Consider the following 27,418-nt stretch of genomic DNA (forward strand, 5'->3'; position numbering starts at 1 on the left):
ATGTACGCGTTGGCTGGGTATAAAAATATATGGAAGGACAGCTCTATTAGGAAAGAAAGAAAATACGTATAGAGCGATATCTAGTGTTCCCCATTGCATTGTATGGAGTCGAGACATGGAGTCTGATTTAGAGAGAAAGGGACATGCTGGATGCATTCGATATTTTATTTTATTTTACATAGGTATATACCAGGAAGGCTTGACAGGAAGACCCCAATGCGCCTTCCTGGACAATTAAATACAAACAATGCAGCATTTTATTATTAAATAAATCACTGTATTTCCAGAAGCTGAAGAACACGAAATAACAATTAATTAATTAATTACATAATTAATCCATTGAGACATCTATGGATTTTGATTTTGTACACAATTTTTACAAATTATACACACAATAAATACAGAAGATTTGTGACATCGCGAAAGATGAGTTTTTGCCAATTTTGAGGAACCGTTTCAACAATGATCAGATAAATATGACAAACTCTGATAAGAAACGATCGATTTGGAGTCACAAATACGCCCAAATCTTGGTGTTAAACATACACGCTATTATTAAGCCATACTGCTGGCTATTTTTAAATAAATACTATGATATTCGATATTTGATACTTTTCTTAAATGTAAGTAATCAAAGTTCATAATGAAAAATTCTTCGATTTGCTTGCTCTAATTTTTATTATTACTAGCCTCTTCTTACTTCACTTTATATGTGGAAATCAAATCTGCAATAACGATTGTGAAAAATAATCGTATTAGACACGTTTGAAAATACTCCATTATCATTCTCGGTGACGTCTATTGTCCACATTGCCGGATTTATCCACACTATCCCGATCGTTTTTTCCCTTTTTGACACCCTCTCACTATGTCCGATTTTAATTGTTTAAACGCCTATCACTTTTTCTTTTTTCACTCTATATTTTATAAATTTTGCATTATAGGCTCTCTTTATCTCTCTTATATATTTTTACTTCACTCGTAGGTTATATAACGATTGTTATTATCGACTGCAATTTCGACTCTGACTTCACAGACTTGGTTTAATGATGTTATATAATTGCACGTGAAAAAATATGCAGAAACATAATGTATGAATGTTAAATAGCGTGATGTTTCGGGCAAAAGTCGAATGACGTTTAAATGTCATTTCTATGCGCGTGCCGCAGATCTGCTGAAATGACAGATCCTAATCATGTTACTTCATACAGTTTTACATATAATTATTAGTACTAATGTATGGCGTCCCGTCAAACCCGCGCGGGAAAATATCGCTTGGACGAAACCGCGCAACGACAAAATCATGCAAACCAAAATAGCGCAGCGACAAAATCGTGTGACGCATATATAAACAAATATAAGCAAGAAAATTAATACAAAAACAAGTAATATGAATATAAAAACTGGTCTAATGTATAAGAAAAATCCGATAGAACACAGTAATGATAAAATAAGAATCGTTTATTTATTTTGAAAGTATACTTTTGAATTTGTGCTGATCCTTCAATATTATTTTCAATTTAGGACATATGATTATACGTATATATTTAATATGTTGATTTTTGCTATTCAAGTTTTAATGAAGTGTGAATAAATTCAAAAGTACACTTTCAAAATTAATAAAATATTCTTATTTTATCATTGCTGTGTTATATCGGATTTTTCTTATATGTACATTAGACCTGTTTTTAATATTTATATTACTTGTTTTTATATATATTTTCTTGTTTATATTTGTTTATACATATGTACGTTGTTTATATTTATATCTTGTTTATATTTGTTTATATGTACATATATACATACATACGTTGCGCGATTTTGTCCATTTTGGACGATCTTGATTGATCAGTAATTTTAAATGATTTTCAATTTAATGAAACTCCTTTCGGACGTGGCTATTATCGCTATCATGGTCAGAAATATGTACATACGAATAGCTTGAACAATATTAGTAGGATTATTCTAAATCACACTGCCTCGGTATATTCAAAATATCGATTTGAAAAATAGTGCTTAGATCTCTAATTTGCTACTTTAAGCATTTTAATTCATTACGAAATGATCTGCATTTATTTCTGAATATTTAAAAAAGGAGGAACTTATGAACTGTTTCCATCATCAATTTTTGGATAAACATTAAGAATGGTTACTTCACTTTGGGGAAAAATTTTTGATTTTGAATTGTCAATGAAAATCTATTGAAGATTGCATTTCAATTTTTTTCACGCCTTTTGAATTTTTGAGTTATAATTTATGAACTTTTTATTATACATTCATTGTATCCATATAAGAATAAGTAAAAAAATTAGACTTTCATGAAGAAAACCGAACATATTAAATATTTTGAGCAAAGTGAGGACCATTCTAATGTCTATATTATAAATAATCTACTTATTTTAAATAAAACCAATTTAAAATATTTCTATTGTGCATAAAAAATTTAATAAATTGGACTGATTTTAAAAGCAAACCGTAGCAATATACAGTGTTTACCAGCTTCGATCTAAGTACCAATAAAAACACTACATCAGCAAGAGGAGAGATGCGAAGAGAGAGATAGTAGGCAATGCGATACGATACAACTAATTGTGTCAGAAGACAATCTGTTTTATTGGCTCGGATAGAACTGGGTCGAGAGAGCTATTTCCAGACAAAAACATAAATTAAACATAAATCATCGGAAATAATATAGACGCAACATTCAGGATACCCCCGTGCCTTATGAAACTCATTAAAACTTCAATGGAAGCTCGCTTTTTGCATCTAAAATGTAATTTAATAACACAGCCATTATAACAGACGTACGCTAAAGCTTCTAGAAGCTGAATTAGAATACGTTGATTTAATATTTCCTCTCGAGCCGTCGAATTCGTTACAGCATTGGCAACATTTCAAATGTGAACTCCGATCGGAGTTTCGTTTTGAAATTTGAAATTTATTCATTTTCAGAGTCCTATCCGGAAATTCGTTGAGTTCTATACATCCGGAAGTGTTCCAACCCACGCCGAAAATCACAATGTTGCTGTTGAACGATTGTGGAATCGATCAAGTGCCGGCCGAAGCTTTAAAACCCCTGACCCAACTCACTTACTTGTAAGTTTATATAAAAAAAAATACACGTGTATGTCCTCTTCTATGTATTTATGTATATAAATACAAGCAATGAAAGGTTACTGTTTATAAACACGGAAACAAACAAGATAAGGATCGCATAATGAATTCTGATACTTTATTACGGTGTATAAATGTACCTATACAGAGTGGCGAATCTTCCAGTATCATATTACGAAACTTTGTCCTATCTAAATGAAAATAATTGCTTAATATATTCATACTGAATGACATACAGCATACTATGCCGTTTTAATTATGGTGATTTTATTTAAATTTTGCATCCGTTTTCAGTATTATAATTGCCTTTTTCCTTGTGTACCTCTCATCTAAGATTCAGTCGAGTTCCTAATACTTTAATGGGGTTCCTTCGAGAGCAATCAGTCCTAAACTTTTTCTGGAACATGCTCTATACTTTCACACACTAAGCTCACATATTTCTTTCATTCTGGGTCAATTTGCAACTTCTCTGGAAAGAATTATTTGCAGCTGCTTTTCCTCTTGTAATTCTGAGAATTTAATAAGAGTGGCTTCTTTAAATTAAACCCAGATATTACTAATAATGTCCTATCTTTATTTTCAATAGCTATATTTATTAAATGCTTCCGTAGTTTTTCTTCTTGATTTTTTGATTTTAAATGCTATTTATTATTACTATATTTTATTCACAATAAATCTTTTATAAAATATATTTTAATAGCTACTGATTTACTGATCATTTTCTATTTTACAATTTTTTATTAATTTTTTTCTTAGTAATTATAGTTTTATATTATTTTTATGTAATTAATAATAGTGTAATTTAATTAAAAAAAATCTTCAAAGCTTCAAATGACTAAGGAAAGCTATGATATTTTTTACTACAAAGCACTTCATAATACATTCTTTTAGATCTTGAATTCTTAAAATAATAATTGAATCACTTAATTGGAGAATTCTGCATATCTTCATCATATTTAAGAAGTGATAAAAGTATGCTATACGTACAATAAATTTATTTAAAATAGAATTGCAAGCTTAAAGTACAAACTTTTATCATTTTGGTTCGAATTTTTTTTTTTTGTTTAATTTTGTTATTATTAAAAATATATATAAATAATTCCGCATATCTTTTCAACAAATCTTTTATTTTTGAAGCAAAAATGTATTTTTAATGTGATAAAGAAGAGCAACGCCTTTCTATATTGCATAAAACGAGCACTTTGTTATAAAAACATTGTATGGAAGCCAATCTTCTGATATTTTATATACATACCTATGTATACATATTTATCTTTTGTTTGGTTTTAGTAGGTTGTAAACAGTTTACGAGCGCAATATGAGTAGACCACACTTTCAAATCATACTCTGAAAGTTTAAACTTTCAATTTAGATACAACAAAAAAATCAATATCCTCGAAAAATTTCGCATTCATATACGCCAGTAAAAGTTTCATAGGGAGTTTTGTCGTAAACTTTCAGTTCAATAATATTATAATAAGCCTCGTATGTATTATATATTATATTGGTTATGTAATACATATAATACAATGTAAGGTAATAAATTAGTACGTATATACCTTCGTTAGATGTGTCTATGTATGTACCTTTGGCGAACTTACTTGCGAAATATAACGCGTCATTTCTTTCGTATGGGAAAGAACAATAATGCGCATTTCCCCCCGGTTTTATCGCTTTTTATTCGCCTTTCGATTCGTTGGAAATACATTATTGTATTTTGCTCGTTCGCAAAATGGATTTTCGCGCTTTGGATGAAGATATCTTGGGCGAGGGAGGATTTCCACCATGAAAATTTCGCCAACTTTGGACTGAAATATTTTTATTTTCTCATACGTTCGTTTCTATATTTGCAATATAAATAGACGCTGTTTTTCCTAATGGAGCCAACTCACGTGAATAAAATTTTATTCATGTAATTTATTATTCATAAAATTCATAAAGCCTAACTGTACGAATTCCTTTGCATAGTATGAAAGCCATCAAAATTAGCAATAGTAATATTACAATCAAGTCATACATATGTATATTCTCATTATTATGATTTAAATTACCAAATTTTATATTATGATTTAAAATTTAAACACATATACATATACATTTAAAAAGTAGATAAAAAACAAAGCAATCTATTCTCCATGGGTGTCATTTATTGTACAAATGTGTTCATGTGCATCAAAAGTTGTCAAAACATAATTAATTCCTGTGGATTAGTTCCACTTGGCTTAACTATTGATCAAGCACATTTAGCATACATTATTTTTATACATCTCATATTATCAAGATATATATTTATATATATTTTCAAAATATATTATTATCATATTAGCTGAAAATACCAGGAAAAATTCTTACAATATGCTTTTACTACTACATACGTAACCAAAAGAATCATAAAAATATTATATTATAAATATAATATCATACAAAACATCTGTTATATTAGTTCGAGGAATTTTCGAATTCTCATAAAGCTTGAACATCCTTTGAAAGCTTGTTGAAAATACGTACAATATATTTGAAGTACTCACAATACATTCATATGCACAGGTATAATATGTACTTTGCTGATATACTATACAAAATGTATCATTTTTACTCTTGGTTGCGTTTGAATAGTTTTCAAATCCTCATATTCAGATTTCCTCATACTTATAATAGTGCCTAGATAGTTTTCTCATTCCTCATATATATACTCATGGTTATTGCATAAGACGATACTTATGTAGGCGGAAAAACTGTAACGCATGACAGCACACGTTGCATTTTCCGATACCCCTGGGGGTCTGAAAGATTTTTATATGCCATTGTTGTTCCGAGGCTTCTGGTAAAATATAACAATGACAACTTAGAGGAAATTCAGTTCCACCGCTAACACGACAACAGCCGATGTCGCTTTTCCCACACTCCTCTCGTGTTTCCGGCTCAAAACAGGAGGAAAATGAACGTAAATATCTGCGGTATTGGTTGTTGGAAACTTGTCTCTACGCCTCCGCGTAGGAAATGTATTTCTTAGTTTAATTTTTATTTTATTTTTACGTGAGGCCGGATGTATACTGTCCGGTCGCTACTACCGGAAAATTGTCGTTTTATTTTTATTGGAAATGAAAAATATAAAATATGATAAAACTGATGGATCTTAGCTACATAAATGTGCCGGAGACGGATTTGGAAACCTTATTGGTTTTGCTTGTGGGCAAATAGAAAATTTCCTTGCGTATTTGCAAAAATAAAAACGGAATCAAAAAATATTATTTTTATAAACATTAAATAATGAGAGGCATTCAATATTTTTATTTTTATTTTATTTCAAAAAACATGAACACTCGTCTTTACAGGTCACTCCAAAGCGATGAGTGCACTTTAAACAGAAACAGATACAATCAATCAATATACATAAGCATTTTATACAATGCGAATTCGTACAAACATCCGCAGTGACATCTATGGAGAAATTTTTGCAGCATTTTATTATCAAATTGGCGAACCTCAATAGCTTGAGATTAGCAAGAGAGTTAGGAAAGGAAAATGAAAGGAAATGTCAATTTTACAGGAACCATTTCAATGAAAATTAGAGAAAAATTGACAATCCCTGATACGAAACGATCGACTTGGAGTCACAAACCAAGGTCTTGTCAGCAGCGGTGCTCTATTGGGACTCGAACCCGTGGTCACAATACTCGAAAGCATAATACGCTAAAAACTAGTCCACGCCGACGGTTATACTAAGCCCGCTTTAAAGGTCAAGGAATTCAACCCTAAAAGCCCTCAACGTGAGGCCACCCCCCCCCCCCCCAACGAATACAGTCTAAGAGACCCTTTCGTTGGAGAACGAGACGGTTGTTCATGAATATCGCACAACAACAACCGCACATCACTGCTATATGAAAAAACCACATTGTACATAACCAAGTACAAAATAAACAACAACGCATGAACACATAAAGCGCACATGCGTTAGGAATTAATACCTGAAATGTGCCGTGTAATGCACGCACATCTCAAGTAAACATACATGTATGTATATGCGTACTTAAGCACACACACACACACACACACACACACACACACACACACACACACACACACACACACACACAAACCACAAATACCTAAACAGCAAACACACATAAACCGCCAGTTATGAACATTTTTAGTTAAATAGTTTTAAAAAATAGAACTATGCTTTTAATGTATTCATTTACCTGTATTGGTGTCTCCGAGATTGTGGCAAAAGAAACAGCGAGTTGTGGTAGAGGAAGACCAGCCCACTCCAAATGAAGCACGGAACAAAAGCCCTGGTCATTGGTCGATGGGTTGCGAGACCTTATTGGCTGTTGTATACAGCTTGTTCATTGGTCGAGGCCTTTTTGGCGTGAAGGCGCGATCGGGTGATTGGTGAAGGTAAACTATTGGTTCACGAGCACCGATTACCTAATCTGTACGTTACAATAACATTGCGAAACGACATGTTTGCAGTAGTCAACTTATTTCTTATTATTTACCAAAATATTTAGATTCCATTGATTACGATAATGATAGTTAATCAAAATTACTTCAGCTTTTCCTTGTTTTAGTAATTTTTACAAAATACATATGGTATTTTGTAAAAAATTATAATCATATGATTAAAATGAGCAGTTAAATCAATAGAAAGAAGTATTTTATTATAGTTTATATATCATACTATCCATTAAAGATATTTAAAAATACATTGAGCTGAAATGTTTCGACTAATTGACTATAAATCATATGAACTGAAGTGTGTAAGCTCTTTATGATTATACAAAGAACTACATACATTCCCTCTTACTAGGGATTTCATACGGAGATGAAATTACCAAAGTTGCTATTTTTCAAAGATTCATATGTTGCCACATTTGATTTGTAAATTTCATTGGAATTAACAATAACTTCACTAACCTAGCATTTTTACAAATAAACTGAGCTGCCATAATTGTCGAAATGCTGATCGGGACATTTTGGAATTGAATGATAAATGGTAAAATTGAAATCCCGAGCCGCTGATGATCTTAAACAATTTTTGATTATTTGAAGTATACTGAAAGATATTTCAACTGATGCGGCGGCTACTGAAAAATTCTAAACACTACCTCCTTTTACAAACTTAATTCAAACTACTATTATTCAAACCTACCACATAATTCAAATTAATTAGCAATTAATTGCTATCAATTAATTAAATAACTTCAAAATGTTACTTTTTTCTTAATTTTTCATTCAAAAGCGGGAGCGATACTTTGCATTCATTATTTCACTCGAAAATTCGAGAATTTTTCGCATTCATTTAAAATTAAAATTTGTGATGACGATTTTGGCGCCCTTAGATTTTGAAGCCCGGGACCGTTGCACCCTTCACACGTCCCTGTTTATACGATTAATTGATTAATTAAGATTATTCCACTCAAAATTCGCACTTTTTCTTGAACCGTTGCAGCCCTTTCACCTTTCACTCTCACATTTACAGCGAAATTAGCAGTAGTTCCATTTATGTATTTCGGTCATTTGTCATATAAAACTTCATACACTTTCGAATAACTTTAATGCATCACTGATAATCAACCGCATATAACAAAACCAGCTAATTATTACTTTAAGAAAGCTTTATTTTTATTCTATTCGACGATAAATTGACTTAAATGAGACATTGACTCAACGAATCAAAAAGCAAACCAAGCATAATCCCAATAGGGCCATACCCGTTAAAGCGGATCCATCATTCAGTAACGGATTACCGCCGGACTATTTCCGGAATTTAACCGTTTATATTGCGACATTATAATGGCATTCGCCCCCCCATTTTTTGTTATATCTATATGTATATAAAGAAAGGGCCATTGTGTTCGGAGTGACGCCAATACCTACCCATCTCGGTACCCTTTTCACGAGTCGTAGGTCGTGGGCATTAGCGAGGCGCCTCTCCGGTTTATTGCGGTCTCCCATAATGGAATATAGCATCTGGAGAGGATGAGGAGGTCCTCCTAGTCCTCAGAGTGTGGGAGGACCAGCAATGGAGACCCCATCCGTGTGTATAAATCCCTTTAGGCAGAGGTCATTTATTACCCCCGGCTACGATGTATGGCTACGGTATCAAGAAAAGGCTAAACCGCTTAACTGCCTGCCGGTTTTTGCATTTAACTCCGCACCAGACACCTAAATCTGCTGGATAAACCACTGGTGCTGTCTTGACAGTATATTCAATGGATACTCTTTCCTGTTCCACTTTTGACTATTATTAATTCAGTCGATTTTCTACCAAAGGAAAATTTCCATGTGAGATCGATAGACAGTCGTCGATTTGATAGCCCATGTTCAGTGCTCGAAAATTACATAAAATAAATCATCGATTCGATTGAAAACTATTCAGAAGCATTGCGTATACTATTGACTGCGAATGTATAAATTTATTTCAATCAAAATTTCTATCATGGTTGAATAATTTTCCATCTATACAAAAGTCTATCAATAAGAGTGAAGTTGATCGCTCTTAATTCGATTATCATAAGGAACATTTACATATTGCATATATGTAATTTAGTTCCGTAAAAGCTCTTTAAAATTATATAGAAACATATAATAGTTTAATTTGATCAAAATTTAATTAGTCCTTGACTGTTGAATTCGGTTGATTATCTCACGAGTGCGAAATTTATCTACGCTTTTCTCTAATTGAGATTGATCACTTGTCGCTTTGAAGCATTATTGTATTGATTTATCAATTAAAATATATAATTATTTGAACTTGAATTATTCATGCTGCTTTAAATGTATTGTATATATATAATTTAATTCTAAAAAGAAATCAAAACACTATGTACATTTTTTGTATATACATAATTTAAAGTGTTCTGAATGATGTAATTTTTATATGTACATATGATTGTAATATTTATAAAAAAATTATTTTATATATAAACGTATACGGTATTTAAATACATACATAGTCAACATTGTAGACTAAAAAATCAATATGCAATTCAAATGAAAATTTATACTTTTATATTAAACTTTTTATAGTATGCGGTCTACACAAGGCCTGCAAACCGATTTGTTATTTGGATGTAAAATTTACATAAAGTATGCACATTTTATATTACGACATAGAATCTTAATATGTATAGAAATATTTCAATTTTTTATGTCTATTGCTGAAATCTTCATAGTTTTATGTTAGGTTTGAGATTTTATTTTTATATACATATTTTAAAAACAATTAAACTATGAGAATAAAAAAGCAACAGACTCATATTTATTGGAAAGCCAATGTAATACTATCAACAGAGTGAGTTGTGAAAATCGATCCAATTCCATCACACATACAGATTGAATGTTTTGAGTGGACAAAATACATCACACGCTATACTATTATATAAACTAAGCGATGTTTCTATTATATTTAATTATATTATCGTTTTTGTATCATTTTGTGCCTGATTGGTTAGACAGTTGGCGAAAAATCGCATAAGCAGTATCCAACCTGAAACTTTCACTAATCAAAAGTCCCTTAGAAGCCTTCGACTGGACAACAACCTAATCGAGCGTATACCAAACGAAGCCCTATCGCCTTTAAAATCTTTAGAAGCTCTGTAAGTAAACAAAATACACGAACGTGTCCTTTGAATGTGTGTGCGCTTTTTTCCCCTATACACTATGCGATCTTCATCAATCTCAATTTGCGCTTAGAGTCGAAAAGAAAATGCGTAAAATGTGCTTTTTTGTCTCGTCATCTATTTCGTTGTTTGCTTTTTGCTGAAACGACTAGCTGAAACTGCATTCTACGACAAATATAAAACGTTTTTCAAAAACGCTGTGCTTTCTTATACACGTACAATGTGTAACATTCGCATGTAAAATGTTTATAGATACGTTTGATTTAGCGTATTTGAAAGTTCAACGTAACTTTGTACTTACATACATATATTGAATATACACTGGTTTATATTATTAATCTAACTTTATAATAATACAATTGGGATCAAACTTTTCAATGTTCATTCTAGCGTTAACCCTTTGGACATTAAACTATTATAATTTTAATTAAATCTAGTATAACTTTAAAACTACAGACGTGTTGTTGAGCGATAGATTTTAGAAAATTATGACGTTTATATGACGCTTAGAAGTTTATTTCTATAGGCATATTGTAACTTATTGTAATTTTTTCAACAAAAAAAATTATCGGAGCAAATACATCAATCTTTACCAAGTTTGCCCCATTGAATTCGAAAATGACAATGTTTTTTGTAGCTTTGCTTTCATTTATGAGTTATGAGGATTTAAAAAAATACGCAATTTAAAATTTTTATGGACTTTACAGTCTTTAACTCAAAATCTAGTATTTGACTTTGTCGAAAGTTTGTATCGGAATAAATATTAAGATGTTTCTATCTACTGATTGTGAAATAAAATTTTTATTGTTATTTATAATTCATTGTCTACTGAATTTTAGTAATCAAAAATATACTTTTTTTAACACAGCTTTTTCGTTGATTTATTTCGCAAATTTTTCACTTTATCACGTTTTTATGGATTGGTTTTCCATCTCAATATTTTTTTTTTATCTAATTGTACTAATTCGAGCGGTAAATTATTTTGATTCAAATTACTACGTTTGGACAAAAAATATAAGATAAAAAACCAATGCTTGTTATTTATTTTATTTTTTTATTTTATTTTATTAATTAAAAAATCAACAGACAGGATGTACATAGATATGTATAAAAAAACAAAAAGTAAATAAATAATAAATGTAACATCCGAGTCCAATAATAGATTTTTACAAAAATGAAAAAGAAAGTTATTGTAGAGATACATATATGTATAATATAAGATAGTCCAATAATATCACGTTAAAAAATGTGTAAATATACATACATATATTAAAACTTATATATTTTGACATTAAAAATTCACTAGATAATGAATTATAATTATTTAAACCAATAAAATCAAAATCAATAGAAAAAAACATCTCCACTTCAGTAATTTTTTTGTTCATCGATGTATTTAGTACTAAGAAACTAACCATTCATAATAACCAATTGTATAAAATGAATGAATAATCAATTAACAATGTTTAGTTTTAATATATAATAATACTATCAGCTTTAATTAAAATTAGCTCACAGGAATGAACATCGAAAAGTTTAAACTAACAATTGTGATTTTTTTTTGTTGCTCAGTGATATCTTCGTAAAAAATTAATTTTAAATAAAATGTACGATCTATATAACATAAAACCCATTTAAATTTATTGTGTGTATAGGAAATTTACATTGAAAATTACTTAACATTAAATATAGACTTATAAATATGAAGTGGCAAATATAAGTAGCCACTAGAGCGCAAATACTTACATACAAACAATATACATACGTAGCTTAATCAAAATCTGACAGTTACATACATGTAATTCCAATTCAAAATATACATACAATTCAGAATAAATTAGAATACGTAGAATATTTGATTCCACTTTGAGTATTACACAAATAGGTCATGTTTACAATTCGACAACAACACGTAAACACATTAATGATCCATTCTATCCGGATAATATCCTCGTCTGAAGATATCCTAGCAACCTTCTTAAATCAATCAACATTTCCCAGAATCAAGATTAAACCCACGCACACATACACACATATATGTGGGGTAGATGGGGTGAGATTTGACCTAATTTTTCGTATGTTTACCTCACGTCACGTTCGCTTGAGTGACTGTAAACGTTGCTGCATCTCGAGAAGTTGCATCGTCGAAATGCATCTGCTGAAAGACTTCTCCCATTTCAGCATTTCAAATAAGGACGTCAATTCAAAGAGATCTTGTTCTTGAAAATGTGCAATTCTCGTTTGCTTTGTACTCTTCAAAAGCTTCATACTTACCGGAATGTGAAAAGCTTCAAACTTACTGTAAAATGTAGCATGCTCGTCGATCTTCATCTCAATGTTTTGTGTGTGTGTGTGTGTGTGTGTATTTCTAATCTATCAATTTTAATACGACTTTCATTGCTTGTACTTATATATCTATCTGTGTCTTCTTTGTGTTTATTCAATTTTTAATATATTACTTAAGTTTTAAAGTTAATACATATACGATGTTATTTTTCTAGAAATATGGCCTACAATCATTTGACTGACATTCCACGCGATGCGTTTCGATTTATGCATCATCTTACTGTATTGTAAGTATTTTTTTATATATTAATATATTAAAATGTGTACATTTTGATTTAAATCGTGCATTTTTATGATATTTTGCAGACTTCTTAAGAGGAATCAAATATCATCCATAGACGAAATGGCTTTCTCGAATTTAACGTCTCTTCATACTTTGTAAGTATTAACACGTGTTCTTATAATTATTAGCAAAAAATCATGCCAATATACAAAGCGGAACTAATCAATTTTTAACTAAGTCTGACCCACTGAATTCGAATATGATAATGATTTTTGTTGGTTCACTCTCGTTTATGAGATGTTTGGCGAGCGAAACTATTTATTTTTTACTACATTTATAAGGATTGGCTTTTTTCTCAATATTTTTTTATCTAAACGTACCAATTAAAGTGGTAAATGATTTTAAAATGGTGTTGTCTATTAATGTGTGCGCGCAGAATACGGGAGGAAAAGCCTGTTCCTCTCGTTCCTGTTGTATCCTGCTCGCGCAAATTAAGTGAGTATGTACCGTTTATCATGCACCCTTTTTTTTGGTCTTTCGACTTAAAATCTTTCGATTTTCGATCTTTGCCTTCCGATATTTGCGTTTTCGGGCGTTTCACATTCGGGCCCGTGAGGTAGACCCGTAAAAAATATATATATTTTTGACTTTTAAATTTCGCTAGATAATTAGTTATAATTATTTTAAAGCAATTCAAAATCAAAATAAATATAAACAATACCTTACTATTGATTTCAATACTCATTCTAGATTTTAAGTTATAGACAACAATTCTAGATTTTAAGTTATAGACTGCAAAAACCAAAAAAAATGAAAAAATTGAAAGACTTAATATTAAATACTTAAAATCTAGCGAATTTTTAAAATTAAAATTATTATATTAGAGTATTTATTTGGTCATTATATTATTTATTGGTCAGTATTTTTAACCACGTTTATGAATATTGGTTTTCTATTTCAATTTTTTTGTCTTAATGTGATAATTCGAGTGATAAACGACTTTATATGTATATTATTTATTATATTATGTATATATACATACATACAATACTGGGCATTTAAATCGCAACACCCCTAAATATTTTTAATTCATGGAATTTCATTATATTTTTATTTATTATTGTCTTATGTCAATTGCTTTTGTATTTTAATTTATAAAAAAATATATACTGTAATATTATTTTAGGAAAACATCAAACAATTGAAAGTAACGCGACTTCAATGCCCGGTACTGTATATGTATACCGGTACTGTATATGCATGTGATGGTTCACTGGAGTATGGCCGTTTTCATTATAATTAACTATATTCTTAATTTAATTCATGATGATTTATATATTTGGGATTATTTTTTATTGTTTATTTAGGCAAAGTGCTTAAGTTATTGGTTAGTATATTTAAATTGTAGCTATAGGCCATTTGAACTAAAACAATACACAAAAACAACTCATTGGCGGAAAGATTTGACAATATACAAGTCTGTTGAAAGAAACTTTTCTTATTGAGAGATGCTACGACAGATCTTTCAAATCAGAAAGACTTTTCTTTATAAATTAAAATTACGTAAATCAAAGACAAAATAATATATTCATAACTTTTAGTGAACAGTCAATCAATGGTATAAAATATTCTCAGCAATGTTACAGGCTCCTTATTTCTTTTACCTTATATTATCCGACAAGGATTATAAGATTTTGACTTCAACACACTACAACTATATTATCTAAAACATGATTTCGGTGAATATAAGTTATCTTTTGATATTAAACTTTAATTTGATCCCGATGAAAAGATTAAACAATTCCATTCTAGCATATTGCAGATCATCGCAAACGAATCGAACATCGGTACTGAATTTTCCGAGATATTTAATAACGCAATCCAAATATTCCAATACCTCCTTATTTTCACAATCTCCCTATCCCACATCTATGTAATTCCATTCGAAAGTTTCCGCCATACATCAACGACATACAGAAACCCGCCGCGTTCAAATTTCAGCCTGTAACTTCAGCCAAAAGTTTACAAGCCTATACTACATATATTTGTGTATTATGTAATACGCAGAATTTACGTGCGTATTATTATTCAAATTCGACGAAACCTCACATGGTCAAAAAGTTAAATTACGAACCGCCGATAAGTCGTATTTGCGCCGTTTATTGTTCGCGAACAAACGTTCGAAACTCGCTTTCCAATCAAAACTTAACCGAATATAATTTATTATGTTGTTAGAAACCCGCATGAATCACGCAACTTTCAAATTCTATACCGCGAGTACGCGTAATGATTTAAAACACCGATTTTCAATCTAGTCATTTAGAACACTGCGTCTTTAATATAAGGTTTTTAAAATACATAATATGTACATATGTCGTTTCCTGCGGTGTCAGAACAATTTCGTAAAGTTTGCATTGTTGTTACGATAGGGTACACGCCATATTTGTAAACTGTGTCAAGTGTTTCCTAAAGCAATAGTTTACAATATTCCATAATTAGAATTGAGTGACGTTTCGTCCATTACGTTATTAATGAAGATTGATTTTTTATGTCAATCAAAAGCTTACAATAGCACATTAAGACCATCCTACTATGGATGTTTACACCTAAAAAGCAGTGTGTTTCGTGTGATTTTTTTCATTGTGAATTGCATTCCATAAAACATATCATCATCATTTACAGCCGCTCATTATCCACTGCTGGATGAATGCCTCTCCAACACGCTTCCACTCGTCTCTGTTTTGGGCAACTCTCATCCAACACACCCACACATTTTCCTAATTACGTCTACCCATCTTCCCTGCGGTCTTCTTTTTACCATTTTCATTTTCTCGAATACCATTCTAGCATTTCTTTAGTCTACTTTTCGTCGATTCTTCTAGCCACGTGGCTTGTCCATTGCTATTTCAATCTCTTTTCTCTATCCAATATGTCCACTACAGTTGTCATACTTCTCACCCACGTATTCCGCTTCCTGTCTTTCCTCGTTATGACGAGCATATAGCGTTCCATACTTATTTGAGTGCATTGAACTTTGTGTACCATCTTGGATTTTAAGAGGGCTGTACACCCGAAACCTTAATTTTGTTGCCGTTCTTTTCTTCGATATATATATTGAGTGAATGCGACAATATATATATCAATATATATATATATATATATATATATATATATATATATATATATATATATATATATATATATATATATATATATATATATATATATATATATATATATATATATATATATATATATATATATATATATATAAATATATATATATTGAGTGAATGCGACAGTTGCGCTTCGACCAGATAATACGTATTTGAAATCGACAAAATCGAGGTTTCGTATTCTCCAATTTTCTCCTCCGAAACTGGACCAATTTTTAAAAATAATTTCATCATCGGTATGAGAAAGATATTTTCTTTGCAACTATGTGCGTATTTTTTTTTAATCAACCGTTAAATAAGCACGCTGGACTCTTTTTGTGGGTGTAAAAAAGAGGTGATTTTATAGATGTTTGGCGGCTTCTAGCTCCTATAAAAAAAAAAACGATAGATGCATCCCAATGGTGGATATCCATAGCATATTAAAGAATTATTTCTCTAGTGCCATAATTGAGGAAGGGAGAAGTGTAATACGTTTGTATAGACAAGGCGCTGGTGTCCAGCCCTCGTCATTTCCAAGTTTCACATACATACGTCATCACTGGCAAAACGCATTGATCGAAGATTTATGTATTCGAAGAAATATATATGTATTATAATCTAAGACATGTGTATTATTTCCAAAGAATACATATGTGTACTATAAAGTAAAGATAAATATCATAAGAATAATTTACGCATTCGTTTATATTAAAAAACTTTCAAATATTTACAAATAAGCGCTCCGCTCCATTCATTCTGATTTAAATTTCACATTAAAATTTAATTTTATTACATATTTATTAACCTTTTATTTGGACAGTTTATTGTATTAATATACTAACTAATATTATAAGCATACAATAGTATTTTTGATATTTGCTTAAAATAAATTAATTCATACGAAATTTAAGGCTGAATTGCAGAATCATTAAAAGCGTACTATGAAAATTTCAAATATATGTATTTTCATTTTGATTATTTTTTACACCTTTATATAACAATATGAAGTGCATTTTTTACGCGAAACTATTTTCAAGGACTGTGTTCCAGCAACGCTACTTTTCATTTTTGTATTTAATTATTAAATTAAATTTTATGCTAATTTTAAATTGCACGTGTACTCGCTTGACTAACTTTGCTCACATCAAACATCAAATCAAAGGAGATACGTACATACTTAAGCATCGATTTAAAATCATAAAAAATGTAATATAAAATAATATAACGTCCTTTTTCAATCTCACCTGTCTCGTTAGCCATATTTATGACTCGGACATATGCCGTCGTAATAAAAATATTTCTAATCGTCGTTAAAGCGTCGCCCGTTTCCCGTAAAAATAACATTTTCCCGCGCAAAAACAAACAACTCTTAATGGACTCGACGAAATGACGCCTTGCTGACAATCTGTATGTATGTATGTATGTATATAAAATAAAGAAAAAATCTTAAAAAAATAAAAGACATAAAAGCACATCCCTGAGTGATGGACTTGGGTACGCCCCCCTCGTACAATAAATCTATTTTATTGCTATTCGAGTATAAAGCGAACCAACGTTTCATAATTTAATTATTACGTATATAAAGTACGATGATTTTCCAAACTGAAACCAGTTCTATTTATATAAAATAGACGAACTGCTTTTCGAGAAATTGAAAATTGGAAATAATAAAAACTATATTTTCAGAAAATTGTGTTATCTACAGATAGTATACCAATTTGAATGGATATATTTATAGATTTGTACAGTAAAAATCTTTATACATATAGACTAGAAAGTATTAACTGAATTACCCGGCAATGCTCAGACGAGAATAAATTATAAAAAAAGAAACTTTCACTATTAGATAATTCTGCATACGAGTTTTAAAATTTGGCTGTTGTAAATTTGAAAATTGTGAATTTGTACAGCCAAAATACACGCATTCATATTATATATGTATCATTCTAATAAATTCTCAAAGCAAATAGTCTACAATTACTCACAAAGTCGAAAAATTTTCTTATAGGGATAATCAACCATCGAATTGATTATACATACAAGAATTTGACTCAAAAACTTTTAGTATTTTTCTGATTAAACTGTCATTTTGGCATAACGGTCTATTGTTCGGTTTTAATTCCAAATTGACGTGTATCATTTGTTTCAGAGAATTGGACGACAACTTGTTGGCCGACATTCCGTCTGCGATCCACAGTTTGCCATCGCTGAAGCAACTGTAAGTAACGACGTCGATTTTTAACACGACATCCGGTTTAAATTGTTCGTAAATAGGCGCCATTTATCACACAGACGACGAAGTCTGCCTTTAATGGCGAACCGTGACTTCACCACGAACCATCATCCCCTAATATGTATATCACGTAGATGTTCATATATCATACGTGTATGTTTATAAATCGATTATGATTAGATGTGTAGCAAATAAAGAGATGAATCGTATAATGATATGCTAGACGAGGCAAAATTTTGGTGAGTAAAATGGTGGAATGTGTCATCCCACTCACTGCCACCAACTGGTGGCAGTAAGTGGGATGTATAGTAATTTTGATTATTAATAATGTATTGATTTTTTCGATGTCCAAATATTTGATTTCATCATGATTATTAGTCTACATATGTGTGTAGAGTAGTGTATATAAAACTTTTGGAAAGAGTTTCCTCCCATATATACTTCAACCAAGAGATAAAGAATTTGGATTTTAACGATGCCAAATTTTATATGAAACCATCTTAGGAATTCTTATTTTATTTTGGTATATTAAGCTATTTTTAATTTATATTTTGCCCCAACAGGCTACTATAGCATACATACATATGTATCATGCATGCAAACATATAAAATTATATAAACTAAGGACTTCATCAATTACAATAATAAGCATTGAGCTACATAAGTGGTGGCATCAAATGGAATATTTGGTAGTATAGTAGACATATAAGTATGGAGAATGAATAAAATATGTGCTCAAATAGTAGCTATGAGAATATAGAAAAGTTAGAATGGATGTTTATTGGATAAAAGTTGTTCACGGTAGACATAAATAATATAAGATTGTGAATCTACCAATTTTGATGAGAAGTTTGCGCTGTTACAGATCAGTGTCCGGAAACAGGATAAAGTATATAGGATCTGGAATATTGCAAAAATCTCCCGGAATAATTTCGTTGGAATTGAAGGGGAATCCTTTGGTAGGGGTGGATCCTCACGCTTTCAGCTTTTTACCAAATTTGAAGAAATTGTAAGCATTTTTTCATATCATTTTAAAAATAAAATGTAATTAATTGCTAAAATGTATTTATTTATTTCTAGGATACTGTCTAATGCTCGAGATTTGACGATATTTCCGAGCCTCAATGGAACTGGGGCTTTGGAGACTTTGCGACTTGACAGGGCCGCAATTGCTGCCGTTCCACATACGCTCTGTCACACTTGCCCTAAATTGGCCTCTTTGTGAGTTTTTAAAATTGCAAACTCGTGTTCAAAAAAACTGCTAAAAAGCATCGACCTAGTCTTACAATTAGTCGAGCACTTGAGGATTAAGTTCGAGTAATTTAATGCCTGTTCACTTCGAGTAGGTCTTTTGAAAGCTTAATGTACATTCAAATGTTGGCATTCTGCTTGTTTGATGTCAAATTAGCAAGTTTACTTCAATGTAATTAAAAATGGGGTGCTTGAGAAGTAACGCAACTCTTTTAGATTAAAGGGGAAAAGGGGGGGGGAATTAAAATGACATTAATTCGAGGGAATTAAAAAAAAAATAATTCGAGGGAATTAAAAAAAAATTAATTCGAGGGAATTAAAAAAAAATTAATTCGAGGGAATTAAAAAAAAATTAATTCGTTTTATTATTTGATTTTTAAATGCTTTTCATTATTCTCACTACATCTTAGGTCAATTCTAATCAGCTACTATATATGTAGTATTGCTACGTAGGGGTGGGTTCAGGGGTTCAAATGATAGACCAAAATCAGTTCACAGCATTTATTCTACGACTCAGGAGGTCAAGAGTCACCAGTTCACCGTTGGTACCCTTCTTTTAAAGGCAGGTAGCCGGGTGTTCCGATACGCAGTAGTCCGAGCAGGCCCGGCATTCTCATAAACGTTATTTCCCAGAAATAGTATTCCCAACAAATTCACAATATCCTACAAGCGTTAATCACTATAAACTCGGAGTTTTCCACTTTACATAGGTCTAGAATCCTTACGTTACAATATAATAGGAAAAACTTATTTAAATACATACATCGAAAAAAGCTCTACGATTATCCCTTACAAAACGATTAGCCACACCACTTTTATTCAAACTGGTACTGCTCATGAATATTCCGCACACTGCACACAAAACCAATATAATGTGGGCAATCCTCTTAGTCCGTTGGTAAATAGTGCGTTCACCACAAAATCTGGAATCCAAGATCTCTTCAAGGATATTTGCCTCGTAGATCACTCTGAACTACATATCCTCATCTTGTGAGAAGAAATATTATGAAGATATACTTACTTAGTAATACTTAAAATATGTACTTAAATACTTAAAATATTTTACCAATTCAGAATATTGAAACATGGTATCGAATTGATCGCCACAATAGCTCCATTTTCCTCTTGACAGATCACCAAATCGTCCCACGAGCTCGAAAACCCTCAGCAATCCCCTCAGACGCGTCTGAAGAATGAAGTACATCTCCCAAACCCCACCCTTTAACACCCCCCTCCCCCATGAGCAATATATAAAGCGGTTAATTCAAAACTCGGTTTAGTGCGTCAACCGCGCTAACCACCCCATCCGTTTTATTCCCCGGCCATTATTCAACGGCCGTATAAAATTATAGCTCAACTACGAATCTATTTTACAATGCAAAATATACATGTGTGTTTTTTTTTTTTGGCATGATTTCAGGGATATGAAGTCGAACCGTCTCACTAGGATACCCGAACTGTCGTATTGCAAGTATTTGAAAGTTTTGTAAGTATTTTATGATCATTCTGATTTGTTTTACTATATATTTATATCATTACCCCTGCCACATGTCCCATCCGACTTAATATTAAATATATATTTTTATTTTTCAGAGATTTGTCTTCCAATTCGATCACGTCTCTGGAAGGCAAACTTTTCAAGAACCTGGGTAACCTGCAAGATCTGCTCCTGCCCCACAACTTGATCGATTCCATCCCCAAGGACTCGTTCCTCGGATTGCCTAAGTTAGAATTGCTGTAAGTCTTTACGGATTTACTAAGATAATGTGTATGTATGAGATTAAATTTCCGATATAGGACAAGCTTTACAAAGTCCATGAGATAGTGTTTCATGTAGGCTCGATCGGTTTATACTGTTTGTTTATTAGATAATCTATCAATGGTGGTCGAATCCGGATGAAAGGCACGATCGGATTTGCCAAATACGAACTACGTGATTTATTACCTCGACACAAAACGTATTCCAACGTTTCAATCGAGTATACACATGTACATACATATATTGTAAATTTATTGTATTTTTTTTTCTTTTTGTTTCAAGGCACATGGATGACAATAAAATCACGTACATTCACCCGGATGCCTTCTTGCCACTTCCGAAGTTGACAGATTTGTAAGTAATATATTTAAATACCAGATATAGTGTACTATAAATTACACTCAATGCAAAGTGGATCAAAAATAATCATCTTACATTATATATTATCGTCGGGTCTAATTTTCTAACCTAGAAGAATGCATGTATCAATGATTACGTTGGCATGCATGAGCTGAAGAATGATCAAGTTGTCATCTTGTATATGTGACGCGGCGAACGACAGTTCGTTGTGGCGCTACTTGAAATAAATCATGCTGTAAACCTCTCAACGAATCTCATTTTACTGTACCGCTTATGTCTCCCGACAACCAGATCCTATATTATTTCATATTTGGGGACTAATTATATACATATTACATAAATACATACATGTTATGTGCCATGATAGGAATTACTCCCAGGGGGACACGTATGGATAGATTATTTTTGTACATAGAATACAATAGAGACATCTATGGACAACCAACAAAAATTTTGATATGCAGCAAATTTGCGAGAAATACAAAATATTAATTTATTTGATTAAAAATTCGAGAATAAATCGAATTAACTGACAGGAAGGATACTAATTTATTGGATGTGTCACAACAATTAATATAGAAAAATCGGAAAAATCTAGCAAGAGACGGTCGATCTGTGTTTTAATAACCGCCAGATCTCGCCAGCAGTGTATTTGACCGGGACTTGAACCCACGACTTCTCTATTGGTATGTAATAGCTCTATCGCTGTGGCTGTGACATACATATTTTTTATTTTATTTTATTTTATTGTCACAAATCAATACACACTCGCCATTACAGATTTGCTCCAATGCGACGGGTGTACGTTAATGAAATACATAAACAATCAGAAATCAGAAATACAGTAATACATACATATACAATCAGAATATATAGAATATAACAGATCAGAAATAATAATCATAGTGACATCTATGGATTTCAGATTACTGTGTATAATTAATACAAATTACACACAGGCAGATTTTTGTGACAACAGGATTAGATTTAATACCAATTTTCAGGAACCGTTTCAGCAATGATCAGATAAAATTGGCAAACTCTGATAGAGAAACGATCGATTTGGAGTCACAAAACCCCCAAATCTAACCAGCAGTGGCGAGGACACGAACCTATGACCTCAGTGATGCTAAATATATACGCTATCACTAAGCCAAAGACCTAAGACCTACATAAAGTATCCTAGTTTGAGAAATCTCTACCTTAAGGACAAACATGCAAGGATTGACGTGTGAGAAAATTCTAACTGTGGAATGTCGTAGGGGGTCGATCGGGTGTGCGATCCCGACTTGGTCAAAGCATGCAAATATAACACCAATCTCTCATCGGTATCCATAACTATTACATCCCTGTCATCAATATCACATAAAGATAGTATGCTCTTCACAAATGAAGCTAATGATTTTTTTTTATATAAATTTTATGTTAACAAAATCAGATGATTAATTTTGGTCCATTTTGTAAAATGAGTAAATACATATATACAGTCGACGTAACAATTGAATGTATGTTAATTAAACAGGAATCTGGCCAACAATATATTTCCGAAACTACCAGCGAGTGGTCTCCAAGGATTGCGCCATTTGAAGACGTTCAACAATCCCTTCCTGAGGGAGTTTCACCAACCGGAAATCTTCCCCAAAATTCAAGTGGGCAAATTTTCGACACTTTTATGCCACAATCCGATCATCCAATCATCATTGCGAATAATATTTGATTATTTTTCAGACGCTGGTACTGTCGTATGCTTATCATTGCTGCGCTTTCGTGCCGGAAGTGGATGCTGAAAGCACACAGTCGACCGTTCGTATAGACGAAACAGTTGTGTTTCCGTCTGATCCCAACTTCGACCCAACCCTCTGGAACCTCACAGATATCTGGACGCAATATGGTAATCCGAATGGCAATAAAAATCCGAGTTTGTGCGGTTCAAAGTTGCCGAATCAGAGTTGAAAAGTTTACGCGCGCGCAAACACTTTAAACTTTGACCCAAATTTAAAGTCAAACTAGGAGTCGTTAATTCGGAAAGTTTTTCCTTCACTTTGGAATTGTTCGATTACCTGTGTTTCTTGGTACAGAGCTTTAAGGTGGCCATTGACGTGGAAATTCGACTACAGATGAGTCGGTGCCACTTTAGTATGCGGTCTACCTTAATTTTTTTACTTTAATATGTGATCTCGCTGTCTCAGTTCTCGCGTGTGACATTGAGACTGAATAATACCAACCCTAACAACCTAATCTTAAATGAATAGAGCCAACCCTAACTTAACCTAACCTAGCCTGACCCTTAAATAAATGGTATTGTGTTGGCTGCTAAGATATGTTTTTTTGTGAAAGTATTTATGAAATAAAACTTAAAAAAAAACATGATTTACAAAATATGATTTATTTTTATACAGTATAATTTGCAACAAGAAAGCTTTTTGTAAAAATCGCATTTACAAATGAAAAAAAACCGCAGGTGTGCAAAAATCTCTGTTGGTCGATGGCCTTTTTGATCTTTTACTTCATGCCTTTGTGTATGCCTTTTGTTTTTCAGATAATCTTACAATGAAGTTCGGCAGTAAGGTGAAAGGTATCTTAGATGAGTACGGATCTGATTTCACATATCCAGGAAATTTGCCTACTTATGCTGATGAGTATTTGGAGGAAGAAGGACGAATTCCCACCAATGAGATGATTCCTATCAATGGAGTGATCCCCATCAAATGTCTACCACTCCCAGGTATGATTTAAACGTTTATGTACTTGTAGCCTATCAAAAATAAATGATTGAAAATAGGTTTTAGAAATGTAAAATACAATTTAGAGCTAATCAAAAGTTGGTTATTAAATTCCAGGTCCATTTTTACCATGTCAAGATTTGTTCGATTGGTGGACATTGAGATGTGGCGTCTGGGTCGTCTTCCTACTGGCAATGTTGGGTAATGGGACTGTGGTATTCGTACTGATATTTAGTAGAAGTAAAATGGATGTACCCAGATTCTTGGTATGCAATTTAGCAGCTGCTGACTTCTTCATGGGGATATATTTGGGTGTGTATAATAATAAACCACCACTATACAGTTTCATCATAGGACTTCTTTAACCAAATGCTTATCTTTTCAGGATTTTTGGCTGTAGTGGATGCTTCAACCCTCGGCGAGTTCAAAATGTACGCAATCCCTTGGCAAATGTCAGCTGGATGTCAATTAGCTGGATTTTTGGGGGTTTTGAGCTCTGAACTATCAGTATTCACATTGGCCGTAATAACTTTAGAAAGGAATTATGCAATTACTCATGCGATGCATCTGAATAAGCGACTGTCATTAAAACATGCTGGATATATTATGCTTATTGGCTGGACTTTTTCTTTATCTATGGCTGCTCTACCCTTGTTTGGAATATCTGACTATAGAAAATTTGCAATTTGTCTACCCTTCGAGACCACAAATGGTCCGGCAAGTCTCACTTATGTAGTGTTCTTGATGTTCATCAATGGTGTTGCATTTTTAACTCTCATGGGATGCTATTTGAAGATGTATTGCGCCATTAGAGGATCTCAAGCTTGGAATTCTAACGATTCTAGAATAGCTAAAAGGATGGCTCTGCTAGTTTTCACTGATTTCTTATGCTGGTCTCCGATTGCTTTCTTCTCTTTGACTGCTGCTTTTGGATTGCAGCTCATATCTTTAGAACAAGCGAAAGTATTCACCGTGTTCATACTTCCGTTGAATTCTTGCTGTAATCCTTTCTTATACGCCATATTGACGAAACAGTTCAAGAAGGACTGTGTGCTTATATGCAAAGCAATAGAAGAATCGAGAGTTACGCGAGGAATAGGCAGATGTAGGCACAGCTCGAACTTTAGTAACAGACAGACCCCAGCCAACACCAATAGTTTAGTTGACAGATCTTCTAGAGATCAGCAACAGCATCATCCCACACCTTGCAGTTGCAGTGCTAAGCTTCTGAGTGAAAGTGGAGGAGCTGTAGCAGCCAACGGAAGAACGGCAAGAGGAAGTTATGTAACCAAAACATCATTCTTAAGTCGTGCAAGGAACTTGCTGTCTTGCTTTCAAGCTAATAATAACCAGAGGCATAGAACACGATCAGACCAGTACGCTTATCAGATTGCTGAAATACAGCAGAAGCAGCACAAAAGGGCCAGCTCCGTTTCCTCGAGCGAGAACTTCAGCTCTTCAAGATCAGACTCTTGGAGACACAACCACCATTGCGGAATACCTCTCCGCTTGCTTGACCCAAAAAGACGGACTTCTTCATGGCTCGTCAGCAGGAAAACTTCTCAAGACTCCAACCTGTCCAGTTCAAGAAATGATTCTTCAGGATCAGCTACCACAGCCAGTACGAGCACTTGGAGAATGTCTAGATCTAGTGGGTCTAGTGAGCCTTCGAGGAATAGGACCAAACCTCGACTCACGAGGCAACACGCCATCAGAGACGAGTATGGTGACCCTCCCGGTTCTCCGGGCCGTCTTACTGTCAGGTTCTTGACAACGATACCTTCTGCTGCTGAGACCTCCATGCAAATGGACGAAGAGCCAACAAGTCCAGCTCGTCCTCCGATCGAATCTGCACTCAGTCTTCAACAGGAGTCACACTACACAATGCATCCCGATAATGCACCCACTGAACCTTTATATGCTGTACTCCATGCTGGTAGCAAAGCTCCTCTGACTACTTTGCATCCAGCTAGGGAATTGCCGTTGGATGCTGAGAAGTCAACGAATCCAGATCCGACACCACCGAAGTAAAATAATATGATGAAATAGATTCAATAAAATGATTCATGGTTAGTTTTCATTAAATGTGTTTGTTCTTTTGACTTGGAGTATAATAAGAATATTTATTATTAGAATATAACGTCAACACTTGCTCAATCTCCTTATTAATTACTCTTTTTATACATGCATTGGATGATAAGTCAAGATTATTTTGTCACTTGTTTGATTCTTCAACGTTGATCAGTTACTGATTTTAATTTACAAAAAGAAGCCTAACTATTTTGATGATATCTGATAGTTTTCTACAAAATTGTTTATTATATTTATATGAATACGTAAATTAAAATAAATATATAAATTCAATACTCTGTAATGGAAAAAACATAACATAAGATCAATCAACTATTATATGTATGTATGTAACTAGTGTTGTGCCCGATGGAATATCATCGCATGGGTTATGACATATTAAGCTATTAAAATAATAAAATAAATGTGTCGGTTCTGTGTTCGATCCGCATGCGGTCGTATTTTATTCAAATACCTTTTAAATACATATATTTAATTGTTTAGTATGAAAAAAATGGTAAAAACTACCTACCTACCTACATATAAACAATATTAA

The 27,418-nt window shown here is 32.5% G+C and overlaps 1 protein-coding gene across 1 annotated transcript; it reads left to right on the forward strand.

The window, feature by feature from the left end:
* Positions 1 to 26,874, forward strand: rk (G-protein coupled receptor rickets). The gene is made up of 16 exons (XM_077443361.1): positions 1 to 17; positions 2,953 to 3,096; positions 10,575 to 10,718; positions 13,244 to 13,315; positions 13,395 to 13,466; positions 18,616 to 18,684; positions 19,565 to 19,708; positions 19,780 to 19,920; positions 21,371 to 21,436; positions 21,544 to 21,687; positions 21,992 to 22,063; positions 23,592 to 23,718; positions 23,798 to 23,960; positions 24,609 to 24,794; positions 24,910 to 25,104; positions 25,178 to 26,874. The coding sequence occupies exons 1-16, from the start codon at positions 1 to 3 to the stop codon at positions 26,821 to 26,823; spliced, it is 3,402 nt and encodes a 1,133-aa protein (XP_077299487.1). The 3' UTR covers positions 26,824 to 26,874.
* The last annotated feature ends 544 nt before the right edge of the window (positions 26,875 to 27,418 follow it).

Source organism: Arctopsyche grandis, chromosome 12, assembly GCF_051622035.1.
Source record: "Arctopsyche grandis isolate Sample6627 chromosome 12, ASM5162203v2, whole genome shotgun sequence".
NCBI classification, from domain to species: Eukaryota; Metazoa; Arthropoda; class Insecta; order Trichoptera; family Hydropsychidae; genus Arctopsyche; species Arctopsyche grandis.

Bases quoted from the DNA above. Each gene is read 5' to 3' on its own strand.
- rk (XM_077443361.1), top strand. The intron at 13,316-13,394 runs GTAAGTATTTTT...GATATTTTGCAG, and splicing joins ATGCATCATCTTACTGTATT to ACTTCTTAAGAGGAATCAAA. The intron at 19,709-19,779 runs GTAAGCATTTTT...ATTTATTTCTAG, and splicing joins TTACCAAATTTGAAGAAATT to GATACTGTCTAATGCTCGAG.